Raw genomic sequence first — 22884 nt, 5'->3', positions numbered from 1 at the left:
GCTCTGCGCCTGCGCACGCCCCGGGCGGGGGGACGCGGTGGCCTGGCGTGGGGGCGCGGCGGGGCGCAGGCGCAGGCGCAATGTGTGTCCGCGTGTGGGGGAGGGATGTGGGCGAGGCGACGGCCCCCGGTTTGTTTGGGCTGTGGGCGGTGCACAGTGCAGAGCCCGGGAAAAGCGGGAAATGGCGGCGCCGAGCACAGGGTCTTGGTCTACCTTCAAGCACAAGGAGCTGATGGCCGCTGACAGGGGACGCAGGTAAGTAAGGAACAGTCTTAGGGCTACTAAGGGGGGTCCAGGGAAGGGGAACGTTGGCCCCAGGCGTGCGGCCCTGCAGCCCCCTCCCCTCGGAGCCCCGGAAAGCAGCCTTGTCCGCGCTTCCTGCCAAGGGTGGGAGGCCCCGCCGAGCAGCTCCGAGCCTAACTGCGCAGGGGCCCGCGGGCGGACCTCTTGGCCTTGTCCCTCGTGGGAAAAGACTGCCCTAGCCTCCCTTTGTTCAACCCACGAGGGTTCTAAATAAGGGGAGCTCTTTGCAGTCCTGCCCGCTCTTGGCTTCTCTTGAAGATTCTTCATCGTTTCCTCTGGCTCCCTTATGAGGGAGACTATAAAAAGACTATACTCTGCCCCCTTAAAAACCGCCGAGACCTTCTGCAGACCTCGGTGCTCTGCCTGGTGTGCATTTGATTTGTGTCGACTGTATCATGATCTGCATGGCTTTGCATACAATCACCGGATTTTCGAAGAAGTCAGTACAGGGTTTGGAAATTGAGTACTTTTGGCAGAACAGGGGGGTTCCTGTGGTTCCAAGTGTCCATGCCTCTGCCCCGGTCTTTTCATTTCATGGCAGGCATCACCCAGGAGAACATTGTAATGCCTCCTGCTCGAGACTGAAGATTAAGGTCTTCGCAAAGGGAACCTGCAGAAGGACACAGAATTAAGACGTAGGAACTCCCGTGGTGCCCTTCACCCCTCCTCCCCTTCCAGTTCTGTCCTGAAATTCTAAATGATTGGAAACTTTTGTAATGTTCACGTTTAAGACTCATACTATGGAGTAGAGGAAGGAGCGGGTGTGCAGAGTGCTTGATGCTTCAGATTAAAACTAAAGAGTTGATTGAAAATTCAAGTCTGGGACTCGAGAGAGTTAAGAACTGTAAGTCAGTAAGTTGCAAGTATGGGTGAGATTGTCTAGGGAAAGGCTCTTTGAAGGGGCGTCCCTAATGGAATATCAACATTAAGGGGAGGTCAAAGGCCCTCTAAAGAAAACAGGAATTGGGTAGGCAGAGAGAAGACTCCCGGATGCTGTCATGGAAAAAGAGGAAGAGAACAATTTAAGGAGCGAATACTACTGGTAAACTAATGGAAGAAATCTGCTGCACCATTGGTTGGTATCCCAGCTGCAGTGTTATATGTGATCGTTATTACTGCTTTGATGTATTCGAAAGTGATTCATTCTTAAGTGGATTTTTTTATTTGTATAGCTTTTTTTCTTGTAGCCGGTGTTTACTGAAAGTCTGGGGTAACGGAAATATTACAGTAAAAATAAGGAAAAATGGAGTTTCAGGCTCACTTTTCCAAACCTCAGATTCGTTGACTGCTTCCAACCCACTTTGTCTGCTTTAGGATCCCACCTGCTATCTTAGGTCTCTCAGTTCCTCCAAGACCCTGCTCTTCCCTCTTCTAACTATAAATCTCTCACCCAATAACATCTCCAAGCCAAGTGCATCCATTCCATAGATATGTGGTATTTCACTGATTCTAAGATACCCTTTTTTCCCCCCCCCCCCCCCTTTTTTTTTAGACGGAGTCTTTGCTCTGTCGTACAGGCTGGAGTGCAGTGGAATGATTTCAGCTCACTGCAACCTCCATCTCCCAGGTTCAAGCGATTCTTCTGCCTCAGCCTCCCCAGTAGCTAGGACTACAGGCATGCACCACTACACTCAGCTAATTTTTTGTATTTTTAGTAGAGACAGGGTTTCACCATGTTGGCCAGGCTGGTCTCAAACTCCTGACCTCTGGTGATCTGTCCACCTCAGCCTCCCAAAGTGCTGGGATTACAGGCATGAGCCACCGTGCCCGGCCTCCCTTCCTGTTTTAACACCTTAGAAATCAGGATGCATTTTAGAGTAGGTTTTGAAGTTATAAACTGAAGTTACTATATCTTCACTGCTATCAGGTGCCACCCTTCCTGTTGTCACATATTTGGAAAATGTGACTTGGCAGGCTAGAGAACTCTGGATTTATGTAAAGTAGGCATGTAGATGACATATATTGGCAATAGGATTATTTTAGTTTATAAGCAGAAGCTGATCTCTTTGCAAGCCCGTGGCAAAATTAGCTGGAGGTGACAGCACATGCCTGTAGTCCCAACTACTTGGGAGGCTGAGGCAGGAGGATCACTTGAGTCCAGGAGTTCTGGGCTGTAGTGTGCTGTACCAGTCACGTGTCCACACTAAGTTCAGCATCAGTGTGGTGATGTCCTGGGAGCCAGGGTCCACCAGGTTGCCTAAGGAAGGGTGAACCAGCCCAGGTCAAAAGCTGGGCGAGTCAAAACTCCTGTGCTGCTCTGTAATGGGATCATACCTGTGAAGAGCCACTGCACTCCAGCCTGGGTGGCATAGTGAGACTCTGTCTCTTTTAAAGTAAATAGATAAGTACCTACCCACTATGACTTTCTGTCATACTTTCTGCTTATCCACATCTTAATGGGATTCTGATAATTTCTAGTGCCATTTTGTCACTGGAACTTAAAGTTTTAAAAAAACATGTAATTATATGTTTATATCATTAGTGAAAGAGTTAGTGTCGACCTCATTTATTTTCTGTTAAAGCCGTTGGCTTGAGTTTTTGTCATAGCGTTATTTTAGCCCTCATCCAAGATCATTATAAACTTCTGTCACTTTCACCAGCTTAAATAATGTGAGATGTTTTCTGAAATAGTTCTCTTAATTAAAATTGGTCTATCAGAGAAGTATTTCTTCTCATAAATAAGTATGTTTGGGGGTATTATTTTGCTTAAGCTAGACATTTCCCTCCCCTAGTCAGACCATTCATCTCAGATGATCTCAGCTGAACATAAACCATAAGGAATTAGACATTATTTTCTTATGATCAATACGTTACTGCTTAGTACATCTTTGATTTAACCAGATTCAATAAATATGCATAATCTTGGTTATTAGAAGACTTACTCTTTTTTGTTCTTCCTATTCATGCCTCTTCCACTCCACTCTTCTGTGCCAAATTGTGTACTTGACAGCCTTTCCCTCTACCTTTTATCTGTAGGATATTGGGAGTGTGTGGCATGCATCCTCACCATCAGGAAACTCTAAAAAAGAACCGAGTGGTGCTAGCCAAACAGCTGTTGTTGAGTGAACTGTTAGAACATCTTCTGGAGAAGGACATCATCACCTTGGAAATGAGAGAGCTCATCCAGGTATCTGGAGGCAAAAGAGAGAAGATAAATTGATCATAGGGGTGGGAACAGAGCATGAGAAAATATTAAAAGGATGTCGTATCTTTCTTCCTTTTTTTTTTTTTATTTTTTATTTTTTTTTGAGACAGAGTCTCTGTCGCCCAGGCTGGAGTGCAATGGCGCGATCTTGGCTCACTGCAGCCTCTGCCTCCCAGGTTCAAGTGATTCTCCTGCCTCAGCATCCCAAGTAGCTGGGACTATAGGCGGGTGCCACCACACCTGGCTAATTTTTTGTATTTTTAGTAGAGATGGGGTTTCACTGTGTTAGCCAGGATGGTGTCAATCTCCTGACCTCATGATCCACCTGCTTCGGCTTCCCAAAGTGCTGGAATTACAGGTGTGAGCCACCACACCCAGCTGGATGTCGTACCTTTCTAAAGAAATGGAAGTGCCCTTCTACCATAGAGCATTTGACAGAAATGACATATAATTCAAGAATAACAGGAAGGACTTCACCTAAACATATCTTTTCCTGTAAAAAGAATTATTGAGATGAGTGAGGACACTACTAGGAAACTCACGTGGAGAAATAGAATTATAGGTAGAGAAGTAAATACGATTTCATGTTTTATTATTGTGTCTTAGGCCAAAGTGGGCAGTTTCAGCCAGAACGTGGAACTCCTCAACTTGCTGCCTAAGAGGGGTCCCCAAGCTTTTGATGCCTTCTGTGAAGCACTGAGGGAGACCAAGCAAGGCCACCTGGAGGATATGTTGCTCACCACCCTTTCCGGGCTTCAGCATGTACTCCCACCGGTATAAAGCTTTAGTAATATGGGGTGTTGGGAAGGAAAGTTTGACTGGAAAGCAATTTATAAGTCAGAGTGAGGGAGACTAGATTTTGTTGCATTTGAAGCAGACCATCTCCCTAAGGTCTGTCATGAGTTTTGATTTCTTACAGTTGAGCTGTGACTACGACTTGAGTCTCCCTTTCCCGGTGTGTGAGTCCTGTCCACTTCACAAGAAGGTCCGCCTGTCGACAGGTGAGAATTGATGGACTAAAAGGGGTCCCAGGCGGGGGCGGTGGCTCACGCCTATAGTCGACTCCAGCACTTTGGGAGACTGAGGCAGGTGGATCACCTGAGGTCAGGAGTTTGAGACCAGCCTGGCCAACATGGTGAAACCCCGTCTCTACTAAAAATATAAAAACTAGCTGGGCGTGGTGGTGGGTGCCTGTAATCCCGGCTACTCGGGAGGCTGAGGCAGGAGAATTGCTTGAACCCAGGAGACGGAAGTTGCAGTGAGCCAACACAATGCCACCACACTCCAGCTTTGGCGACAGAGTGAGAGTCAGTCTCAAAAAAAAAAAAAAGGAGAGGGGGTGTCCCAGATCCCAGTTTGACTTTTCCTTTCTTGTCTGGTATCTGGCTTTGCCCTAACATGAGCCTTTTTTTTTTTTTTTAAGAAATAGGGTCTTGTTCTGTCACCCAGGCTGGAATGCAGTGGCACCATCATAGCTCACTGCAGCCTCGAACTCCTAGGTTGAAGGGCTCCTCCTGCCTCAACCTCCCAAGTACCTGGGATTACAGGTGCATGCCACAACACCTAGCTCCCTTTTAAATTTTTTGTAGAGAAGGAGTCTCACTTTGTTACTCAGGCTGGTGTCAAACTCCTGGCCTCAAGTGATCCTCCTGTCTTGGCCTCCCAAAGTGCTGGGATTATAGGCATAAGCTACCACACCCAGCTGAGACATATTTTATACTGGGAACAGTTGTCAGTGAATTTGTTAAGGGTCTAGTAGGACAGTTTAGGCTGTCCTACTAGAGGTTGTTTTTGTTTTCCACCTCCCCCTCTTGTGATGGAGTCTTGCTCTGTCGCCCAGGCTGGAGTGCAATGACACGATCTCACCTCACTGCAAACTCTGCCTCCTGGGTTCAAGCGATTCTCCTGCCTCAGCCTCCTGAGTAGCTGGGATTACAGGCGCACGCCACCATGCCCAGCTAATTTTTTGTATTTTTAGTAGAGACGGGTTTCACCATTTCCTGACCTCGTGATCTGCCTGCCTCGGCCTCCCAAAGTGTTGGGATTACAGGCGTGAGTCACCGCCTAGGCAGGGTATTATAAATAGGTGGTCCCATTTCTCTTCCACCCGAGATAACAGTTTTTATAATTGGCCCTTTGAGTAGCATGTATATAGGCAGGAAGTTCATGCTCAATTGGCCTTTATAAAGCTGAAAGAGAAAAGACTACATTTGGGGCCACCAGCCTGCTGATGGAGCAGCCTAGTGATTGGAACAAGACTTTTATCAACTAGCCCATTTAGTCATTCAGCCAGTTGAGCATCTGCTACATGCAAGCTATGTGCAGAGAATCCTTTAGTGAGCTAAAACGAAGAGTCTCTGCCCTCATGAAGCCTACAGTTTCGGGGAGTGAGTGAGACCAATATTTATCAAAACCTAGTTCCAAGAGATGTCTGAAGTTACAATGACATTTTAAGATTGGTGGTTAAGTTAGATACTAGTTTTTTGGTTTTCTGTCTATACCACAGATACTGTGGAATACTCCCTAGACAATAAAGATGGTCCTGTCTGCCTTCAGGTGAAGCCTTGCACTCCTGAATTTTATCAAACACACTTCCAGCTGGTGAGTTTTTGCATAATGACAAGAGGAAGAGAGTTGGGAAATTAGACACCCTTCCAGGGAACCTGAACTTAGTTTGCATGTACATTTCCTTTCTGCCTTATTAGTCAGAAAGTTGTTACTGGTTAAATGCCTTATGTGAGCATTTGTCTGTTTTTACCTGCTGGGGGTTAAGAAGAAAACTACAATGTTTTTGTTTTCTTGAAATGTCTAATCTAGCCGGGGAATCTTCTGTCATCGAGATGCTCATCCTCTAACTGGCCTCTCCTTCCTAGGCTTATAGGTTGCAGTCTCGGCCTCGTGGCCTAGCACTGGTGTTGAGCAATGTGCACTTCACTGGAGAGAAAGAACTGGAATTTCGCTCTGGAGGGGATGTGGACCACAGTACTCTAGTCACCCTCTTCAAGCTTTTGGGCTATGACGTCCATGTTCTGCGTGACCAGACTGCACAGGTACCTGAGGCAGGAAAAATTGACGTGTAAATTAGAGGACTGAACAACACTTTGGGACCAGAGATGTCTTTTGCTCTTGTGCCTGCTGGGATATGTCTTAAAAGTTGGTTTACTCTACTTACAGTTTTATTCACTCTGTTCTGCTTCTCACCTTGCAATCTAATAGAAAGAATTAGGGCCGGCCAGCCAGCCATTTTAGTGTTGACATCTCAGGTTGTGATTTCATAAAGTAATAATAGTCCACAGTTGGGTTCTCACTTTTTTTTTTTTTTAAGACAGAGTAGCTCTGTCACCCAGTCTGGAGTGCAATGGCATGATCTCGGCTCACTGCAACCTCCACCTCCCAGGTTCAAGCGATTCTCCTGCCTCAGCTTCCTGTGTAGCTGGAACTGCAGGCGCGCACCACCATGCCTGGCTAATTGTTGTATTTTTAGTAGAGACAGGGTTTTGCCATGTTGGCCAGGTTGGTCTCGAACTTCTGACCTCAGGTGATCCACCCCCATCGGCCTCCCAAAGTGCTGGGATTATAGGTGTGAGCCACTGCGCCTGGCTGGGAAAGTATTCTTAATAGTTATATAACCACAAGTTATATCATAGGGTGAATTGTTTTTGGACCAGATTGCTAGAAATTGTGAGCATTTTCATTATGGGCTGTTCCTCATTAACCTCAGTTACTGTACTGCACAACTGACTTTGTGACCTTTAGGGTTTCTATGTTGCAATCAATAACGGCCTATTTGTAGATTCGTATTCACTCTTTATTTTGATTCCAGAATAATAGAACTTTCTTAAACTTGCTTTGAGGTTGTCAGTGGTGAAATTAAAATTTCTAGGAGATTCACTTTGATCTGTTGGGATAGAGGATCTTTGTTTTCCATTCAGCATTGTCTGTAGTCTTCATTTCTCTTTCTCAGCTGCCCTCCTGTGAGAATAATTATGTATTTACTGTATTTTTGGCAAGGCTGGTTTCATCCACAGGTACCTGCGTGTTGTCCTTTGCATGCTATTTTTACCAGCTTCCCCATTGTAGCACATGCAATGTAGTTAAATCCACCCTTGCTTCAAAGCCACGGCAGGAACAGCTGCTTCAGTCGTCAAGTATTCAGGTAGTTTATATGCTTTCCTGAGAAGTCTGCTGGGCATAAAGAGACAAAGGGCAGGATACCATCCGTAATTCCTACAGGTCACTTAACAAAATGTGCGCTGTGTGTGTTTTCTTAGAGGTTTTGGTCTAGCCATTTCTTTTACTAGAAATCTATTATGTCTTGGTTTTTCAGCTTGTATGCAGCTGATAAAGTATCTTAGATGTCTAATAGTTAAAGGTGCAATACTGAGCCACTAAGTCAGCTATATACTGCTGTTTTTTCAGAGACCGTCAGTAGATTTGGTGAGTTGATGAGCTCACTTTCTAAATACCATTTCCATTTATGCTAAGCTGATACATATTAAGTGACCTATTGGATTCTAATTCTTTGGTCAAATTGCTCTATAACTGGAATTGAGTAGAGTTGAACTTCGAGCACCTTATGATGGGGGACTATGTGAGCTGCCACAGATTTTTTTAAAGATCAGATGAGGGAGTTTTGACATCAGCAGAAAAGGAAATGTGTCCTCTTATATTCCTAAGGACTAAACAAGATTGGAGAAAATATCCTCTGTCATAGCTAAGAAGAAATGCCTAGGTAGATATGATCGGAAGGATAAATGGAGGAGGCAGGACTTAAGCTGGCCTTGAAGGATAGAAGTTACTAAAGCAGAGAGGAGTGGTGAAGCCACCCTAGGCAGGGAGAACAGTATGTGGACAAGATATGTGTGTGTGTTATAAACGAGGTAGTTGCAATGGGTGTCATAATTTGGTGCACTGGGCATCTGCACAGAATACTCTTCCTGGTGGGATCTCTGTAGAGACTCAACTCATTTATCATATAGCTATTTGGCAAGCAAAGAAACAGAACCAAAAAAAATAAGATCCTCTTTTCTTTTCCTTATCAAATCTTTTTTACTTGAGAGAGGAATTCCATTTAAAAACAGGAAATAGTAGAATTAGTCTTAGAGACTCCTCTTCCCCAATAGTGCTGCAATGAGCATGGGCATTCTCCCTGCCCTAATCTTTTCACTTTTCTCTTTGTTACCAACTTTTGATTGCATCTACTTCATGAGGTTACTAGTTCTAGAATTATGATTGACCCTATGTTAGGAAACGAGGTACTCTTCAAAGTGGAAATTTACTTTTACCATGTGTATTGTTTTTTTTTTTTAGCTTGCATTTGGGTCACAGACCACTTTGAAAATGTAGGGACAAGCTATGGGTCATCCCTGGAAAATGCAGCTGCCCATAGAATTTAGCATATAATTTCAGAGGGTTCACAAGTTACTCTCTTCACATGTCCCCCAACCCCTAGCCAAAAATACACTTAGGAGTTAAGAACTCTGCTATTTATAGAAGTACTGTAATTTTATCAAAAACAAATCTGCAGATCCTATTTTAAGCTATTCTACTTGTGGAAAAATTCCTCCAAATGTCTAATCCCCATTTATTGAATGGTTTAGTCTTACTAAGTTTGGTTACAAAGTGCGTGTATTCTGTTGTTGGACATTGTTTTCTATTTACTGACCTAATCTCACTAAATGCAAAATGGTCGTGATTCGGTGCCCAGGTGTATAATTTCTGTTTTCTTCTTTGAGCAAAATTAACTTCTTTAAGTATTAAATGTTAAAATTCTGCCGGGCGCGGTGGCTCAAGCCTGTAATCCCAGCACTTTGGGAGGCCGAGACGGGCGGATCACGAGGTCAGGAGATCGAGACCATCCTGGCTAATACGGTGAAACCCCGTCTCTACTAAAAAATACAAAAAACTAGCCGGGCGAGGTGGCAGGCGCCTGTAGTCCCAGCTACTTGGGAGGCTGAGGCAGGAGAATGGCGTAAACCCGGGGGGCGGAGCTTGCAGTGAGCTGAGATCCGGCCACTGCACTCCAGCCTGGGCGACAGAGCGAGACTCTGTCTCACAAAAAAAAAAAAAAAAAAAAAAGTTAAAATTCTATTAGCGTCGGCTCCAGAGGAACAATCACAGTTATGTGTTCTCTTGAAATTATATTTTCTTGGAAGAATTTTTTGATTATCTGTCATTACCTTAAGATTTCTATTATTATGGTTGGCTTCTACTTAGAAAATACACATACTTTTCAACAACACCAATCTATTTCTAGTTATATTGCAGACTTTCAAATATTTTATATAATTGCATCTCAATTATCTACAAACAGAAGTATTCCGAACAGATAAATTAGTAGCTCTCAAACTTTAACATATCAGAACCTCCTGGAGGACTTGTTCAAAAACACATTTTGCTGGGGCCCAAGATTTCACTTTTTTTTTTTTTTTTTTTTTTGAGATGGAGTCTCGCTTTGTCTCCCAGGCTGGAGTGCAGTGGCCCGATCTCGGCGGCTCACTACAACCTCCGCCTCCCAGGTTCAAGCAATTCTCCTGCCTCAGCCTCCTGAGTAGCTGGGACTACAAGCGTCCGCCACCACACCCGGCTAATTTTTGTATTTCTAGTAGAAACGGTGTTTCACCATATTGGCCAGGCTGGTCTCAAACTCCTGACCTTGTGATCCGCCCGACTCGGCCTCCTCAAAGTGTTGGGATTACAGGCGTGAGCCACCATGCCCGGCCTAATTTCACGTTTTTTACAAGTTCTTGGGTGATGCTGCTCTTGCTGCTTTAGGGGCCACACTTTGAGAGCTACTGCAGTGTGTTATAGAAGTGTGTATTTATTTTGGCAGTGTGTGTGATTAAATATGTGTGTTTTAATTCTTCCACCCAGATTATTTATTTTCATTACATTTTATTAAAGTTTATAATAAAATGAACTTGTTTTCTCTCTGCCCCATCTCAGATAGAAGACCCAGACATCGTGAATTATAGAGGGAGGCATAGGTTTAGGCATAGGTTTAAAAATGTGTGCCCGATTATTATGCTCTTTAGGTACACAATATAACTTTCTGACGGATGGACCAGATGCTTAAGGTAGTGGTCTTCATGTATCACAACTTAGTGCAAGATAAATAAGATTCTCCAGGCATGGTGGCACATGCCTATGGTCCCAGCTACTCTAGAGGCTTAGGCAAGAAGATTCCTTGAGCCCAGGAGTTCTAGGCTGTAGTGTGCTATGCTGATCAGGTGTCCAGACTAAGTTCATCATCAATATGGTGATCTCCTGGGAGTGGGGGACCACCGGGTTGCCCAAGGAGGGGTGTACCAGCCCAGGTCAGAAATGGAGCAGGTGAAAACTCCTGTACTGATCAGTAGTGATCTTGCACCTGTGAATAGCCAGTATGCTCAAGCCCGGGCAACATAGCGATATCCTGTCTTTAAAAAAAATAAATAAATAAACAGGAACAGAGAGTTCTTAAGTTGGACTACAGTATTGACCAGTAATAGATTTCTTTGAGAAAAATACTCTTTATTAGACGTGTACATTGTAATAACGGCAGATTTTTTGCAGTGTGTCCCAGACACAGCGATTGGTTTTTGGGTTTTTTTGGTTGTTTTTTTTTTTTGAGACAGGGTGTCTTTCTGTCACCCAAGCTACAGTGCAGTGGTGCAATCATGGCTCACCACAGCCTCTACTTCCTAGGCTCAAGTGATCCCTCCACCGTAGCCTTTAGAGTAGCTGGGACTACAAGCATGCACCACCATGCCTGGCTAATTTTTTTTTTTTTTTAATGGAGTCTTGCTAGGTTGCCCAGGCCAAGTCCTTTGTCATAATATCTCATTTTAATCTTCACAAACTTAGAGAAAATGTCCTCATAACTTTTTTTTTTTATAAAGTGAAAGTTGGCGTCTCAAGGATCTGAGTAAGTTGTTCCGACTCATGAAGCCAAGGTTCAAACCTAGATCAATCTGATCCTAGGGCCTGTGTATGTAATTACTGCCCTATATAGAATCCTTCTTTATAGCGCACTCTTGCTGAAATAAAGCGTTTTATACAGACATCATCACTATCTCTCGAATACTTAGAATCTTAGACAGAAGACAACATTACAAGTATTGCTATTCTCTACTATCATGATGCTGTCACAGAACAGTTTATTGTAGCTGAATATGCATATTACATATTCATAGCTCACTTTGAGTCACCCTTATGCCGTTTATATACAAGGGCACTTGCTCTAATGAAGGATCTGGTTATGAACAGGGCATTAATCAGAGTTGACCAACTCATGATTAGCTTCTTTAGTAACTTGTTTTAATCCAGGAGCTCTTTGCCTGTCTCAGTAGGTCTGAATCTGTATTCAGAATATTGTGTCAGAACTCACATGCGTTTTTCTGGTGAGTCCATAGCTTTCTTCAGTCTCTCAAAAAGTCTCTTCTTTTATCATTGACCACAGGAATACACAGAAAGCATTTTATCTTCTAATAGCTTAAGGTTTCAAAAAGAAACCAAAGTTTGATGCTTATATTGGTGCTGACTCTAGTGCACAACACTAAACACTCCTTTCTTTTAGGAAATGCAAGAGAAACTCCAGAATTTTGCGCGGTTACCTGCACACCGAGTTACAGACTCCTGCATCGTAGCACTCCTCTCGCATGGTGTGGAGGGCGCCATCTATGGTGTGGATGGGAAACTGCTCCAGGTGCGGATACCATGGTGGAAGCCAGCTGTTGAAACCAGGCTGCTTCACCTCCTGCCTGCCGTCTGTCCAGTGATGGCGACTGTTGCATGTGTAGGACTTCAGGAGGCCCCACCCAATGCTTAACCTCCCTTCTTCCTTATTTCTTTCTGGCAGCTACAAGAGGTTTTTCGACTCTTTGACAACGCCAACTGCCCAAGCCTACAGAACAAACCGAAAATGTTCTTCATCCAGGCCTGCCGTGGAGGTGAGTGCCCTGGCAGACCAGCACCTGGGTGGTGGCTCCTGGGCGGCCTCCCACCAGCTCTCACTTTCCTGTTTGCTCCTCTCAGGTGCTATTGGATCCCTTGGGCACCTCCTTCTGTTCACTGCTGCCACCGCCTCTCTTGCTCTGTAAGTGTCTCCGAATGCATGGGGTGTGCTGGGACTTGGGCAGCCCATGGCTCTCAGGCTGGTCAGCTCTCCGTGCACCACCATATCCTGTTCTCAGGACTCTTTTATCAGTGTCCTTGCTTTCCTTTCTGAGAACTCTTACTCTTCTCTGCTTTATTAATGCCGGTGCCCTTTGTTTGGTTACTCATTCCAGTTATGGATTTCTGATCTGTCTTTTCCCCGTCCTTGTTTTATCTCCTTTCTTTCACTCTTTCTCCTTTTCACTTGCTCCATGTACTTCCCTTTTACCTACACTTCCGCTCTTGCCTCCTTTCTTCTTACCATTCATGGGTCATGCAGGATAGCAGAACAGAATCCGTGTTGGCCTTTGACTCTTCCTTTTCCATGAGCTGCTGCTGCCCTTCTTTTCTCATGCAGTCTGTTTTACTCCTTTAAGAGCCAGGACTGCAGGACGAGGATAAAAGACACATAGGCATGCTTCTCATCCTGGAGGAAAATAATAGTAATTAAGAGCCCTAACTTTGGAGTCAAATTCTGACTTCACCATTTACTAGTTACGTGAAGTTAAGTTAAATGGCATCCGTCCATCTCAGTTTGCTCAATATAAAACGAAAATAGTCCTTGTACATACTTCATAAGGTGCTTGTGATGGTTAAATGAGATTATGCATTTAAGGGCTTACATAGCTCGGTACCTGGCTCACAGCACATCCACAAAATATGCCAGCTATAACTCTTAAAACACGATCAGTGCTGTAAAGGGCTTATAGTTTGCTTCAAAGGTCGCTTTGTCCAAACATTCAAATAATTACTGTTTTAATCTCTCATGTGGCCAAATGTAAATAGCTAATATTATTGTCATCCTGATCTGATATTACCGCAGAATATAGTCTGTTGAGATCCTGCAACATGACTCAGACTACAGCAGTTATGCCACAAAAGCAGAAGGAAGTGTGGCCTCTCTAAGGAGCAGACCAGTTACTCAGGAAAATAAAGTAAATATACATGAAGTAGCTTAAGACTAGTTCACAGGTCCCATGTAAGCAAGCGTGAAATTAGCAAGATACAAACCATACTTAGAAAGAAGTATGCAGTAAGAGTAGATCATTTTAAGTGAGGGTAGTTTAAAGAGATTTTGTGGATAGGATACGGCTTCATTTGTACCCGGAGTAATTTAATTTACATAGTTGTAGAGTAGTATCTAGAGTCTGTCGTGAGAAGGAAACAATACAACATGATAAGCACACTGAGATTCAAAGGGCATGTTGTGTTTCCCCTCCTCCCAAACCAATGCTCGGATCTGATTTTAAAACAGCATCTGTATGAGTATGTGAGATGTGGCTGGTCATAACAAAGTAGGTTCACCTCATTTCAAACCTTTAGTCACAACAGATTTTGGACATCAGCCGGTAAAAGTAAGGAACAGTTGGAAGCTTAAGTAAGAAATAATGTGATGAAATTTTTTTCCAGGAAGGTTGCCGTGGAGGGGGCTGCACTAAGGAAAAAGGTTATGGGGCACAAACTTCACTTTTCATTCCCTGCTCTATCCCCAGGCCCAGGGCACTACCTGACGCATGGTAGCACTTATAAATGTTGAATGAATGGATGAAAATTAATCTGCCTGGAAAACTGTAGGTATTACGTAAAAAACAAATATGAGGATATAGTGACAGAAGAACCAGTGGCATTTATTGATTGATGGATCTGTGATATAAAGGTGAGAGAGGAATTCTCCTTTCTCTTTAGCTTAGCCTGTTTCCTTTAGGCGTCTTTACTAACAAAATGACAGTTAAATGGTCATTTTCTCCTCCTATATCCAGGGATTTAATACCCTATTGGATCTGGATAAGGAGTAATTGCTCTTTTCTGGAGTAATCTGAATTTTTGGCTCTGTCTCTCTAACTTTTCTGAAATTAAATCCTTCAAGGAATGACCAGTAGCCAGTTGTTCTTTTGAAAATTTGAGTTCACCTGTCTTCCTGCTGTATTTGGTTAATATAATTAATGTCTATAAAAAGCTCCACCCCCCTGCGCCAGTCAACTTCTAAACTAGAGTGTAAGCTCTATGATGGCAGGAATTTTCTCTTCACTTTATCCCTAGGCCTTAAAGTAAGACAGTGCCCAACACATGGCAGTTGCTTGACAATTTTTATTATTATCTATGCTTTGGTTCTTTTCCCCCCAATTCTTGAAGCTTCCCATCTTTCTTAGGCTCCTTCATGTTGCATGGATCAGGAAGTCCTGTAATAGAGCATACTCTTACTTTTTATGTGTTGACCTGAGAGTCCTCCCTATCTGTCTTTCCTACTGACAGCACCCCTGCCCATACCCAAAATAAAACATCATCATCAAAAATAAGAGTCTGTCTTGGGATACATAAGGCCTGTATCAAGAGCAAGGATCTGCTCGGTATGTTGAGAAAGTACTGCTGAAGTTGAATAAGGATGATCTTTTTAAATTTTCTGGGAGAACATAGTCAAATTCTCCCCATTTTAAGTTTTTCCTCTTAAAATTTTCATAAGGCCAGGTGTGGTGGCTTATGCTTGTAATCCCAACACTTTGGGAGGCCAAGGCAGAAGGATCACTCGAGGCCAGGAGTTCAAGACAAGTCTGGTATGTCGCATGACCCCATTCTCTATTTAAAAAAAAAAAAAAAAAGATTTAAAAACTTGCTTTTAAAAATAAATTAAATTAAATTAAAATTTTTTTTTCTTAAATCTTGGATGCTTGCTGTAATTTATCTTATGAAATTAACAAACAAATAGTGCTTCAAAGATATCAAAACCACCTTGGAAACAACTGATCATACTTAGTTTTATTATTTTTTTGATAGATAGTTTGAGGTTGTGATTTTTATGTAGCATACATGTGGTAACCGTATTTGTTATTTATTACCTTGTTTTTTCTTGTTTATGTAATTAAATATATCAATATTTTATTATGTATTGCAATAAAAAGCACTGTGACTCCCAGGCATACTGTTAATCGAACAAGTGTGTTGTGGACTTAGATGATTTTCAGTTCCATTTACAAGGAGTATTTGGTTTGGCATTTTCCCTGTCTTACACAGAACGGGAACTGCTCCAACCACACAGATGTGCATGTGCTTGAGCGTGGTGCCCGGTGTGTATGAGACATCCCCTGAGTAACAGATGCATGCTGGGAGAGTAATTTTTATTATTTATTTATTTATTTTTAGTTTATCAGCCATAGGTTGGAGGCAACAGCTGGAAATGGCTCTTCCCCTTCAATGTTGTAGGGAATGTGGGCTTGCCTGTGACAGGCCCAAGAGAGACAGAAGAAGTAACATCATTGTCCACCCTGTCTGCCTTTGGTACAGATGAGACTGATCGCGGGGTTGACCAACAAGATGGAAAGAACCACGCAGGATCCCCGGGGTGCGAGGAGAGTGATGCCGGTAAAGAAAAGCTGCCAAAGATGAGACTGCCCACGCGCTCAGACATGATATGCGGCTATGCCTGCCTCAAAGGTACTTTGAGTTCCAACCTCATTTTATTGCACTTTGCTTTATTATGCTTTGCAGATACAGGTTGAGTATCCCTTATCTGAAATGTTGGGGCCAGAATTTTTTTGGTCCCAGATTTTGGATTTTTTTGTTTTTTTGGATTTTGGAATATTTGCGTTATACTTACTAGTTGAGTGTCCCATATCCAAATATTCTAAATTTAAAATGCTCCAGTGAGCACCTTCTTTGAGCATCATGTTGGCACTTGGAAAGTTTCAGATTTTGAAGCATTTCAGATTTTTGGATTTGGGATGCTCAGCTGCTTTTTACAAGTTGAAGGTTTGTGGCAATCCTCCTTCAAGCGTCTAAAATCAGCACCATTTTTCTATTGGCATGCCTCTGTTAGCATTTTTCAGCAATAAAGTATGTTTTAATTACAGCATATGCATTTTTTAGACATAATATTGTTGCACACTTAATAAACTGTAGGATAGTAACCATAACTTCCATACACACTGGGAGACCTGAAAACTTGTATGACTTGCTTTATTGCCATATTCACTTTCTTAAGCTGGTCTGGAAACAGACCTACAGTATCTCCAGAGTATGCCAATAATTCAAAAGAGTGTACCCTCCTAGACTTGGATTCTTCATGCTGGGTTCTCTGACTGGGGAGGGTGCAGATGCCATGGCCGAGTCTAGTTCGGGAAGTCCAGCTGTGTGAGGGCATTCACACTGTGATTAATGCCCTTTTGGTTGCAGGGACTGCCGCCATGCGGAACACCAAACGCGGTTCCTGGTACATCGAGGCCCTCGCTCAAGTGTTCTCTGAGCGGGCTTGCGATATGCACGTGGCGGACATGCTGGTTAAGGTGAGCCGGCGGGCTCCGTGACCCCTGTGCGTCTCCACAGTGCTCTACATTCCTTCTCCCTTGAATGCTCTTTCATAGTCCGTCTCCCCTTCCCATCGTGCTGCTCTCATGAAGCTCGAGATTCTCAGACTTGGGCCTGTTGGTTCTGCCCCTCCAGGTGAATGCACTTATCAAGGATCGGGAAGGCTATGCCCCTGGCACAGAGTTCCACCGGTGCAAGGAGATGTCTGAATACTGCAGCACTCTGTGCCGCCACCTCTACCTGTTCCCAGGACACCCTCCCACATGATGCCACCTCCCCATCATCCACGCCAAGTGGAAGCCACTGGACCACAGGAGGTGTGATAGAGCCTTTGATCTTCAGGATGCACAGCTTCTGTTCTGCCCCCTCAGGAATGTGGGAATCTCCCAGACTTGTTTCCTGTGCCCATCATCTCTGCCTTTGAGTGTGGGACTCCAGGCCAGCTCCTCTTCTGTGAAGTCCTCTGCCTGTAGAGCCAGCCTTGGTCAGACCTATTGCCAGGAATGTTTCAGCTGCAGTTGAAGAGCCTGACAAGTGAAGTTGTAAACCCAGTGTCATTATGGGGAGAGGGCATATAACTTCCCCATATTTGTGTTCAGTTCCAGCTTTTGTAGAGGGCACTTTAGTAATTGCTTTTATTACATTAGTTAAGATGTCTGAGAGATCATCTATCTTTTATTTCATTCATATCCCCCACCCTTTTTGTCCTAGAGTGAGAGTTTGGAAGGTGTCCAGATTTAATGTAGACATTATCTTTTGGCTCTGAAGGGGCAAACATGACTAGAGACCCACCTTGCTGCAGTGTGACTAGAGACACATCTTGCTGCAGTGTGCAGAAGCGGCTTCTGCGTTCCCTTCAGTACTGCAGGGTCCCCCAGTGGAAGGACACTCTTGCCTCGTTTGGGCTCAAGGCTCTGCAGCCTGTCAGCCGACGTTGCCTTGCATCTGTATCTTACTGATCTTTGCCCATGGAAGTCTCAAAGATCTTTCATTGGTTGTTTCTCTGAGCTTTGTTACTGAAATGAGCCTCGTGGGGAGCATCAGAGAAGGCCAGGAAGAATGGTGTGTTTCCCTAGACTCTATAACCACCTCTCTCTCTCCTCTCTCTCTCTTCTCTCTCTCTCTCTCTCTCTCTCTCTCTCTCTCTTTCCTTCCCGTGAAATGTCCTTCTCTCTCCCTTACTATTCCCACTTTCATTCAATCAACCTGCACTTCATATCTAGATTTCTAGAAAAACTTGCTAGCTATCTCCCTGCTTCATATCTGTCCCCTCTTTACCTTCATTTCATCCTGTTGACTGCTGCCACCAAATCTGTCTAGAATCCTGCTTTACTGGATCCCGTAAACACTCAAAGATGTAATGTAGTTCTTTGTTCCTGCTTTCTGCTTCAGTATTAAACTCTCCTTTGATATTATGTGGCCTTTATTTCAGTGCTATACGTGTCATTTTTCAATCTAGAAACCTTTATCCCTGCTTATCTGAAACTTCCCTGTTCTTTAAGACCTTTTTAAAAAAAAAACTTCTTTCTTCCTCTAGTCTATTCTCCACATAACAGAGTAGTTTTATTTTATTTTATTTTTATTTTGGTTATTTGGTATTTTTTGTTTTTTAAGGCAAGTTCTCACTATGTTTCTCAGACTGGTCTCGAACTCCTGGCCTCAAGCCATCCTTCTGCCTCAGCCTCTCAAATAGCTGGGACTACAGGTGTGAGCCACCACGCCTGGCCAGGTTTTGGTTGTTTAAATATAAATCTGATTATGTCACCCCCCTGCTTAGAACCCTTCTGCTTTCTATTACACCTCATTTAAAATTTAAACTTCTCACCTTCGTTTATGAGAACTGGTTCTTGCCTTCCCCTTGAACCTCATTAAATGGTGATTTCTTGCTAAGCTCCAGCCCGAATGGCCTCCTCAGCTTCTAATTTTGTGCTTTTTCCTGCCCTCTTCCTGGGCCTTCTCATCTCTCCGCCCCCACCACTCTTGACTCAGGTGGTGTCCTTATTCCTCAAGTCTTGACCGTTCCCGGGCCCTTCAGTCCCTGAGCAGTCTACTCCTGTGTCTGTCACCACATCTTGTCTTTTCCCCTCATTGCACTTATTGCAGTTTATATGTATGCTACTTCTAGTTGTTCATTTCTGTCTCCCCTACCAGCCTGTAAATGAGGGCAGAAACCTTGTTTGTTTTATTCATCTTCGTGTACCAAGTGCTTGGCACATAGTGGGTCTTCAGTAAATGTTTGTTGAATAAAAGAGGGAAGAGGGCAAGCCAACCTTAGCTGCAATCCTACCTTTTGATAAAATGTTCCTTTTGACAATATACACGGATTATTACGTGTTCTTTGTTTTTCCATGTGTTTTGCTTTTATCTGCTGGCATTTTTAGCTCCTTGAAGACATTTCATGTGTGAGATAACTTCCTTCACATCTCCCATGGTCCCTAGCAAAATGCTAGGCCTGTAGTAGTCAAGGTGCTCAATAAATATTTGTTCTGTGAGCTGGGTGGTTTGAAGCCTTGCTGCCAAGTCCTGCCTTTGGGTCGACATAGGATGGAAGTATTTGAGTGAGATAACCTTTCCACTCCCACTGCCAGGATTTTGTATTGCCATCAGGTGCCAAATAAATGCTCATATTTATTACTGTTGTGTGCTCAATATCTGTTTCTGTAGATACTCAGTCCTCTGAAGTCCACAGATTTTGTTTCCTTAGCCCCTTACACTGCAGCCTTCCTCACCACCTCACAAGGCATACCCAGACCTGAAAACCCCTTCTTATTTTGCTGCCATAGTCCTGTAAATATATGCAGGTGTGGGTCCATCTCAGTTGGCCTAGTCCTGGGATTTCTCATAGATGAAATGGAAGTCATTAGCAACCAGTGCTGGTTCTTGGTTATTTAGACTGAGATGTAGGCTGCCATAACAGATTGGGCTGGAATAAAAGGATGGGAGAGTGAAGGTAGTAAAATTCCATTTCTTACCTGGTTGCATTTAAGGTCTTCTAGAGTGGGCATAGATTGTAAGAGAATTCTAATGTGGCATAGAAGAGATCAAAGCAATGGATTTGTGTAAGTTGGGATATTTTGGGGGTGCGTTGTATCTAAAGGATATGCCTGAGAGGTAAGTGCAGGTGCAGATGGGCCATGGAAGTTTGGCAAGAGATGGAATGTTCTGTAGGTACTTTCTACAGAAGTTTTAGTAGGAAACAAAACCTTTTTTTTCTTTTTAATAACGGGGTTTCACCATGTCGGACAGGCTGGTCTTTTAACTCCTGTCCTCAAGTGATCAGCTCGCTTTGGCCTCCCAAAGTGCTAGGATTATAGGTATGAGCCACCACACCCAGCCAGAAACAAAACTTTTTTGTTTGGTAGGAAACAGCTGTGGGAGCTGGAAACATTGTTGAGTGATAGAAGGGAGTGGCTGTCTAGGAAGAGCAGAAAGGGATTGAGGTGAGCTGAAGCACCTTGGCAAATAGAGCAGAATTTGGTACAGAACACTGGAGACAAAAGGGCATGAAAAATGGACTGAAACTGGTCGATTGTACTGTAAGAAAAACAACCATGGGATAGCCTCAAGGGAGGGATACAAAATCTAGGACAGGCAAAGAAATTATGGAAATAGTGGGAGTAAGATAAATACCCATTTTCAGGATAGGAAGGCTTTTCAGAAGTGTGATAATGTTTGAGAATTACAGAGCAGTATCTCTGAACTGGATTCCGTGTCCTCCCCGCCTCCCAACCCCCTTGCCCTTGAATAAGGGTATGAGGTTGAATTTCACAGTCTGCTCCCTTCTGCTTACCTCTGCCAGAGGATTCTCTTCTAAAATTATCCCCTCCCAGAGCTGGGGCTGCCCTCTGCTGCCCTCCTCCATCCTGTTTCCTCTAATGGGGAAAGGAAAACAGGAAGAAAGAAAACTAGTATCAGACCAAAGTTGATTTTTTTTTTTTTAATTTTTAAAATTTTGTTCTATAAAATAGAGATGAGGTCTCACTATGTTGTCCATGCTAGTCTCAAACACCTGGGTTCAAGTGATCCTCCTGCCTCGGCCTCCCAGAGTACTGGGATCACAGACATGAGCCACCACACCCAATCAAAGCTGTGATATTATGAATGGTGCCAGGCTGGCCGGGCACAGTGGCTCGTGCCTGTAATCCCAGCACTTTGGGAAGCTGAGGCAGGTGGATCACCTGGGCTCAAGAGTTCGAGACCAGCCTGGGCAACGTGGCAAAACCCCGTCTCTAAAAAATAAAGAATGGGCCAGGCACAGTAATACACACCTATAGTCCCAGCTACTCAAGAGGCTAAGGAGAGAGGATTGCTTGAGCCCAGGAGTTGAAAACCAGCCTGAGCAACATAGTGAAACCCCATCTTAAAAAAAAAAAATGGGCAGGAGGAAAGGTGTCTAATCTGAGAAGGAGGAAGACATTAATAGTAGCTACAACTGTTCTGAGAGGAGCTTTCCATTTCATCTTCCCCATGCTTCTGTGAAGGAGTCATTTTCCCTTTTGTTTTTGAAACAGTTTTGCTCTGGTCACCCAGGCTGTAGTGCAATGGCGCGATCTCAGCTCACTGCAACCTCTGCCTCCTGGGTTCAAACCATTCTCCTGCCTCAGCCTCCCAAGTAGCTGGGATTACAGGCACTCGCCACCACACCCAGCTAATTTTTGTATTTTTAGTAGAGATGGGGCTTCACCATGTTGCCCGTGCTGGTCTCAAACTCCCGAGCTCAGGTGATTCACCCGCCTCAGCCTCTCAAAGTGCTGGGATTACAGGCGTGAACCACTGCGCCTGTCCACAAATGTAGCTTTAATGGTATGGACTCTAGAATTCAGTAGATCTGATTTTGAGTGCTGGGTCTGCCTTTGAAGATATTGGAGACCTTGATCAAGGTAGCTAACACAGCCCCAATTTCCCTTATTTAAAAATGAGGAAAATTGTGTCTACCTTCCACTGTCCCCATGAGGATTAAATGTGACGATGCATGTAAATCACATGATGTTAATGCATAAAAAATGCTTGACAAATGTTAACTCACAGAATGAGCTTCAGTTTAATATGAGTGAACAGTTCTTACTATTAGTCAAACACTATAGCACATTTTTGTTTTGTTTTGTTTGAGACGGAGTCTCTGTCGCGAGGCTAGAGTGCAGCAGCGTGATCTCAGCTCACTGCAATCTCCGCCTCCCGGGTTCAAGTGATACTCCTACCTCAGCCTCCCGAGTAGCTGGGATTGCAGGCACATGCCACCACACCCAGCTAATTTTTGTGTTTTTAGTAGAGACGGGGTTTCACCATGTTGGCCAGGATGGTCTGGATCTCTTGACTCGTTATCCACCTGCCTCGGCCTCCCAAAGCGCTGGGATTACAGGCGTGATCCACCGCGCCCGGCCTATAGCATGTTTTTTGCGTGCGTTATTTTATCTTCTTAACCCTCTAGTTACTGCCTTTCTGAGGAAACTGAGGTCAGAATGTGAAACCGAAGCTGTCAGTTTGAGCATATGCTAACAGCCTTGCTTCTGTGACTCATTCTGGCATGAAGGATTCTTCCTCCTCACTTTTTTTTTGGGCTGTAAGATTCCTCCCGTTAGGCTGGGGGAATGAAACTGAGACCCAAAACCTTATTCCATCTTAAGTCCTACTTAGGTAGGAGTGTGGGGAAAAAAATGTGTCATGTTTGGAAAGCCAGAAGGGGGAGAAAGAGACCTGTGGAATACTACAGGGAAAGCCTGAGTGCAGAGGATGGGAAAGGACTAAGGATGCTCAAAGAATAAGGAGGCTGGCCCGGCACGGTGGCTCACGCCTGTAATCCCAGCACTTTGGGAGGCTGAGGCAGGTGGATCATGAGGTCAGGAGATTGAGACCATCCTGGCTAACATGGTGAAATCCTGTCTCTACTAAAAATACAAAAAATTAGCCGGGTGTGGTGGGGGGCGCCTGTAGTCCCAGCTACTCGGGAGGCTGAGGCAGGAGAATGGCGTGAACCCGGGAGGCGGAGCTTGCAGTGAGCAGAG

The 22884-nt window shown here is 44.1% G+C and overlaps 1 protein-coding gene across 5 annotated transcripts; it reads left to right on the top strand.

Moving 5' to 3' along the window:
- On the top strand, nucleotides 1-19519 carry CASP2 (caspase 2). Of its 5 annotated transcripts, XM_017895282.1 has the most exons (12): nucleotides 165-255; nucleotides 845-938; nucleotides 3280-3430; nucleotides 4055-4222; nucleotides 4368-4449; nucleotides 5955-6049; nucleotides 6322-6498; nucleotides 12006-12134; nucleotides 12288-12378; nucleotides 15863-16012; nucleotides 16751-16860; nucleotides 17018-19519. In XM_017895282.1, exons 3-12 carry the CDS (start codon nucleotides 3299-3301, stop codon nucleotides 17147-17149), a joined length of 1266 nt encoding a protein of 421 aa, XP_017750771.1. In that variant the 5' UTR covers nucleotides 165-255; nucleotides 845-938; nucleotides 3280-3298; the 3' UTR covers nucleotides 17150-19519. The 5 variants fall into 5 exon arrangements, 4 of the variants coding, with proteins under 4 accessions (XP_017750770.1, XP_017750773.1, XP_017750771.1 ...); XR_001889776.1 differs by lacking the exons at nucleotides 845-938; nucleotides 17018-19519 and adding an exon at nucleotides 12464-12524 and having other exon boundaries at nucleotides 1-255; nucleotides 16751-16773; XM_017895281.1 differs by lacking the exon at nucleotides 845-938 and having other exon boundaries at nucleotides 1-255.
- The last annotated feature ends 3365 nt before the right edge of the window (nucleotides 19520-22884 follow it).

Source organism: Rhinopithecus bieti, unplaced genomic scaffold (genome assembly GCF_001698545.2).
Source record: "Rhinopithecus bieti isolate Rb0 unplaced genomic scaffold, ASM169854v2 scaffold_26569, whole genome shotgun sequence".
In the NCBI taxonomy this organism is placed as follows: domain Eukaryota; kingdom Metazoa; phylum Chordata; class Mammalia; order Primates; family Cercopithecidae; genus Rhinopithecus; species Rhinopithecus bieti.
The sequence above is the reverse complement of the archived record's forward strand: the minus strand, read 5'-3'. Positions and strand labels throughout refer to the sequence as shown.

Bases quoted from the DNA above. Each gene is read 5' to 3' on its own strand.
- CASP2 (XM_017895281.1), top strand. From the start codon at position 182: ATGGCGGCGCCGAGCACAGGGTCTTGGTCTACCTTCAAGCACAAGGAG. The intron at 4,223-4,367 runs GTATAAAGCTTT...GATTTCTTACAG, and splicing joins TTCAGCATGTACTCCCACCG to TTGAGCTGTGACTACGACTT. The intron at 16,013-16,750 runs GTACTTTGAGTT...TTTTGGTTGCAG, and splicing joins CGGCTATGCCTGCCTCAAAG to GGACTGCCGCCATGCGGAAC.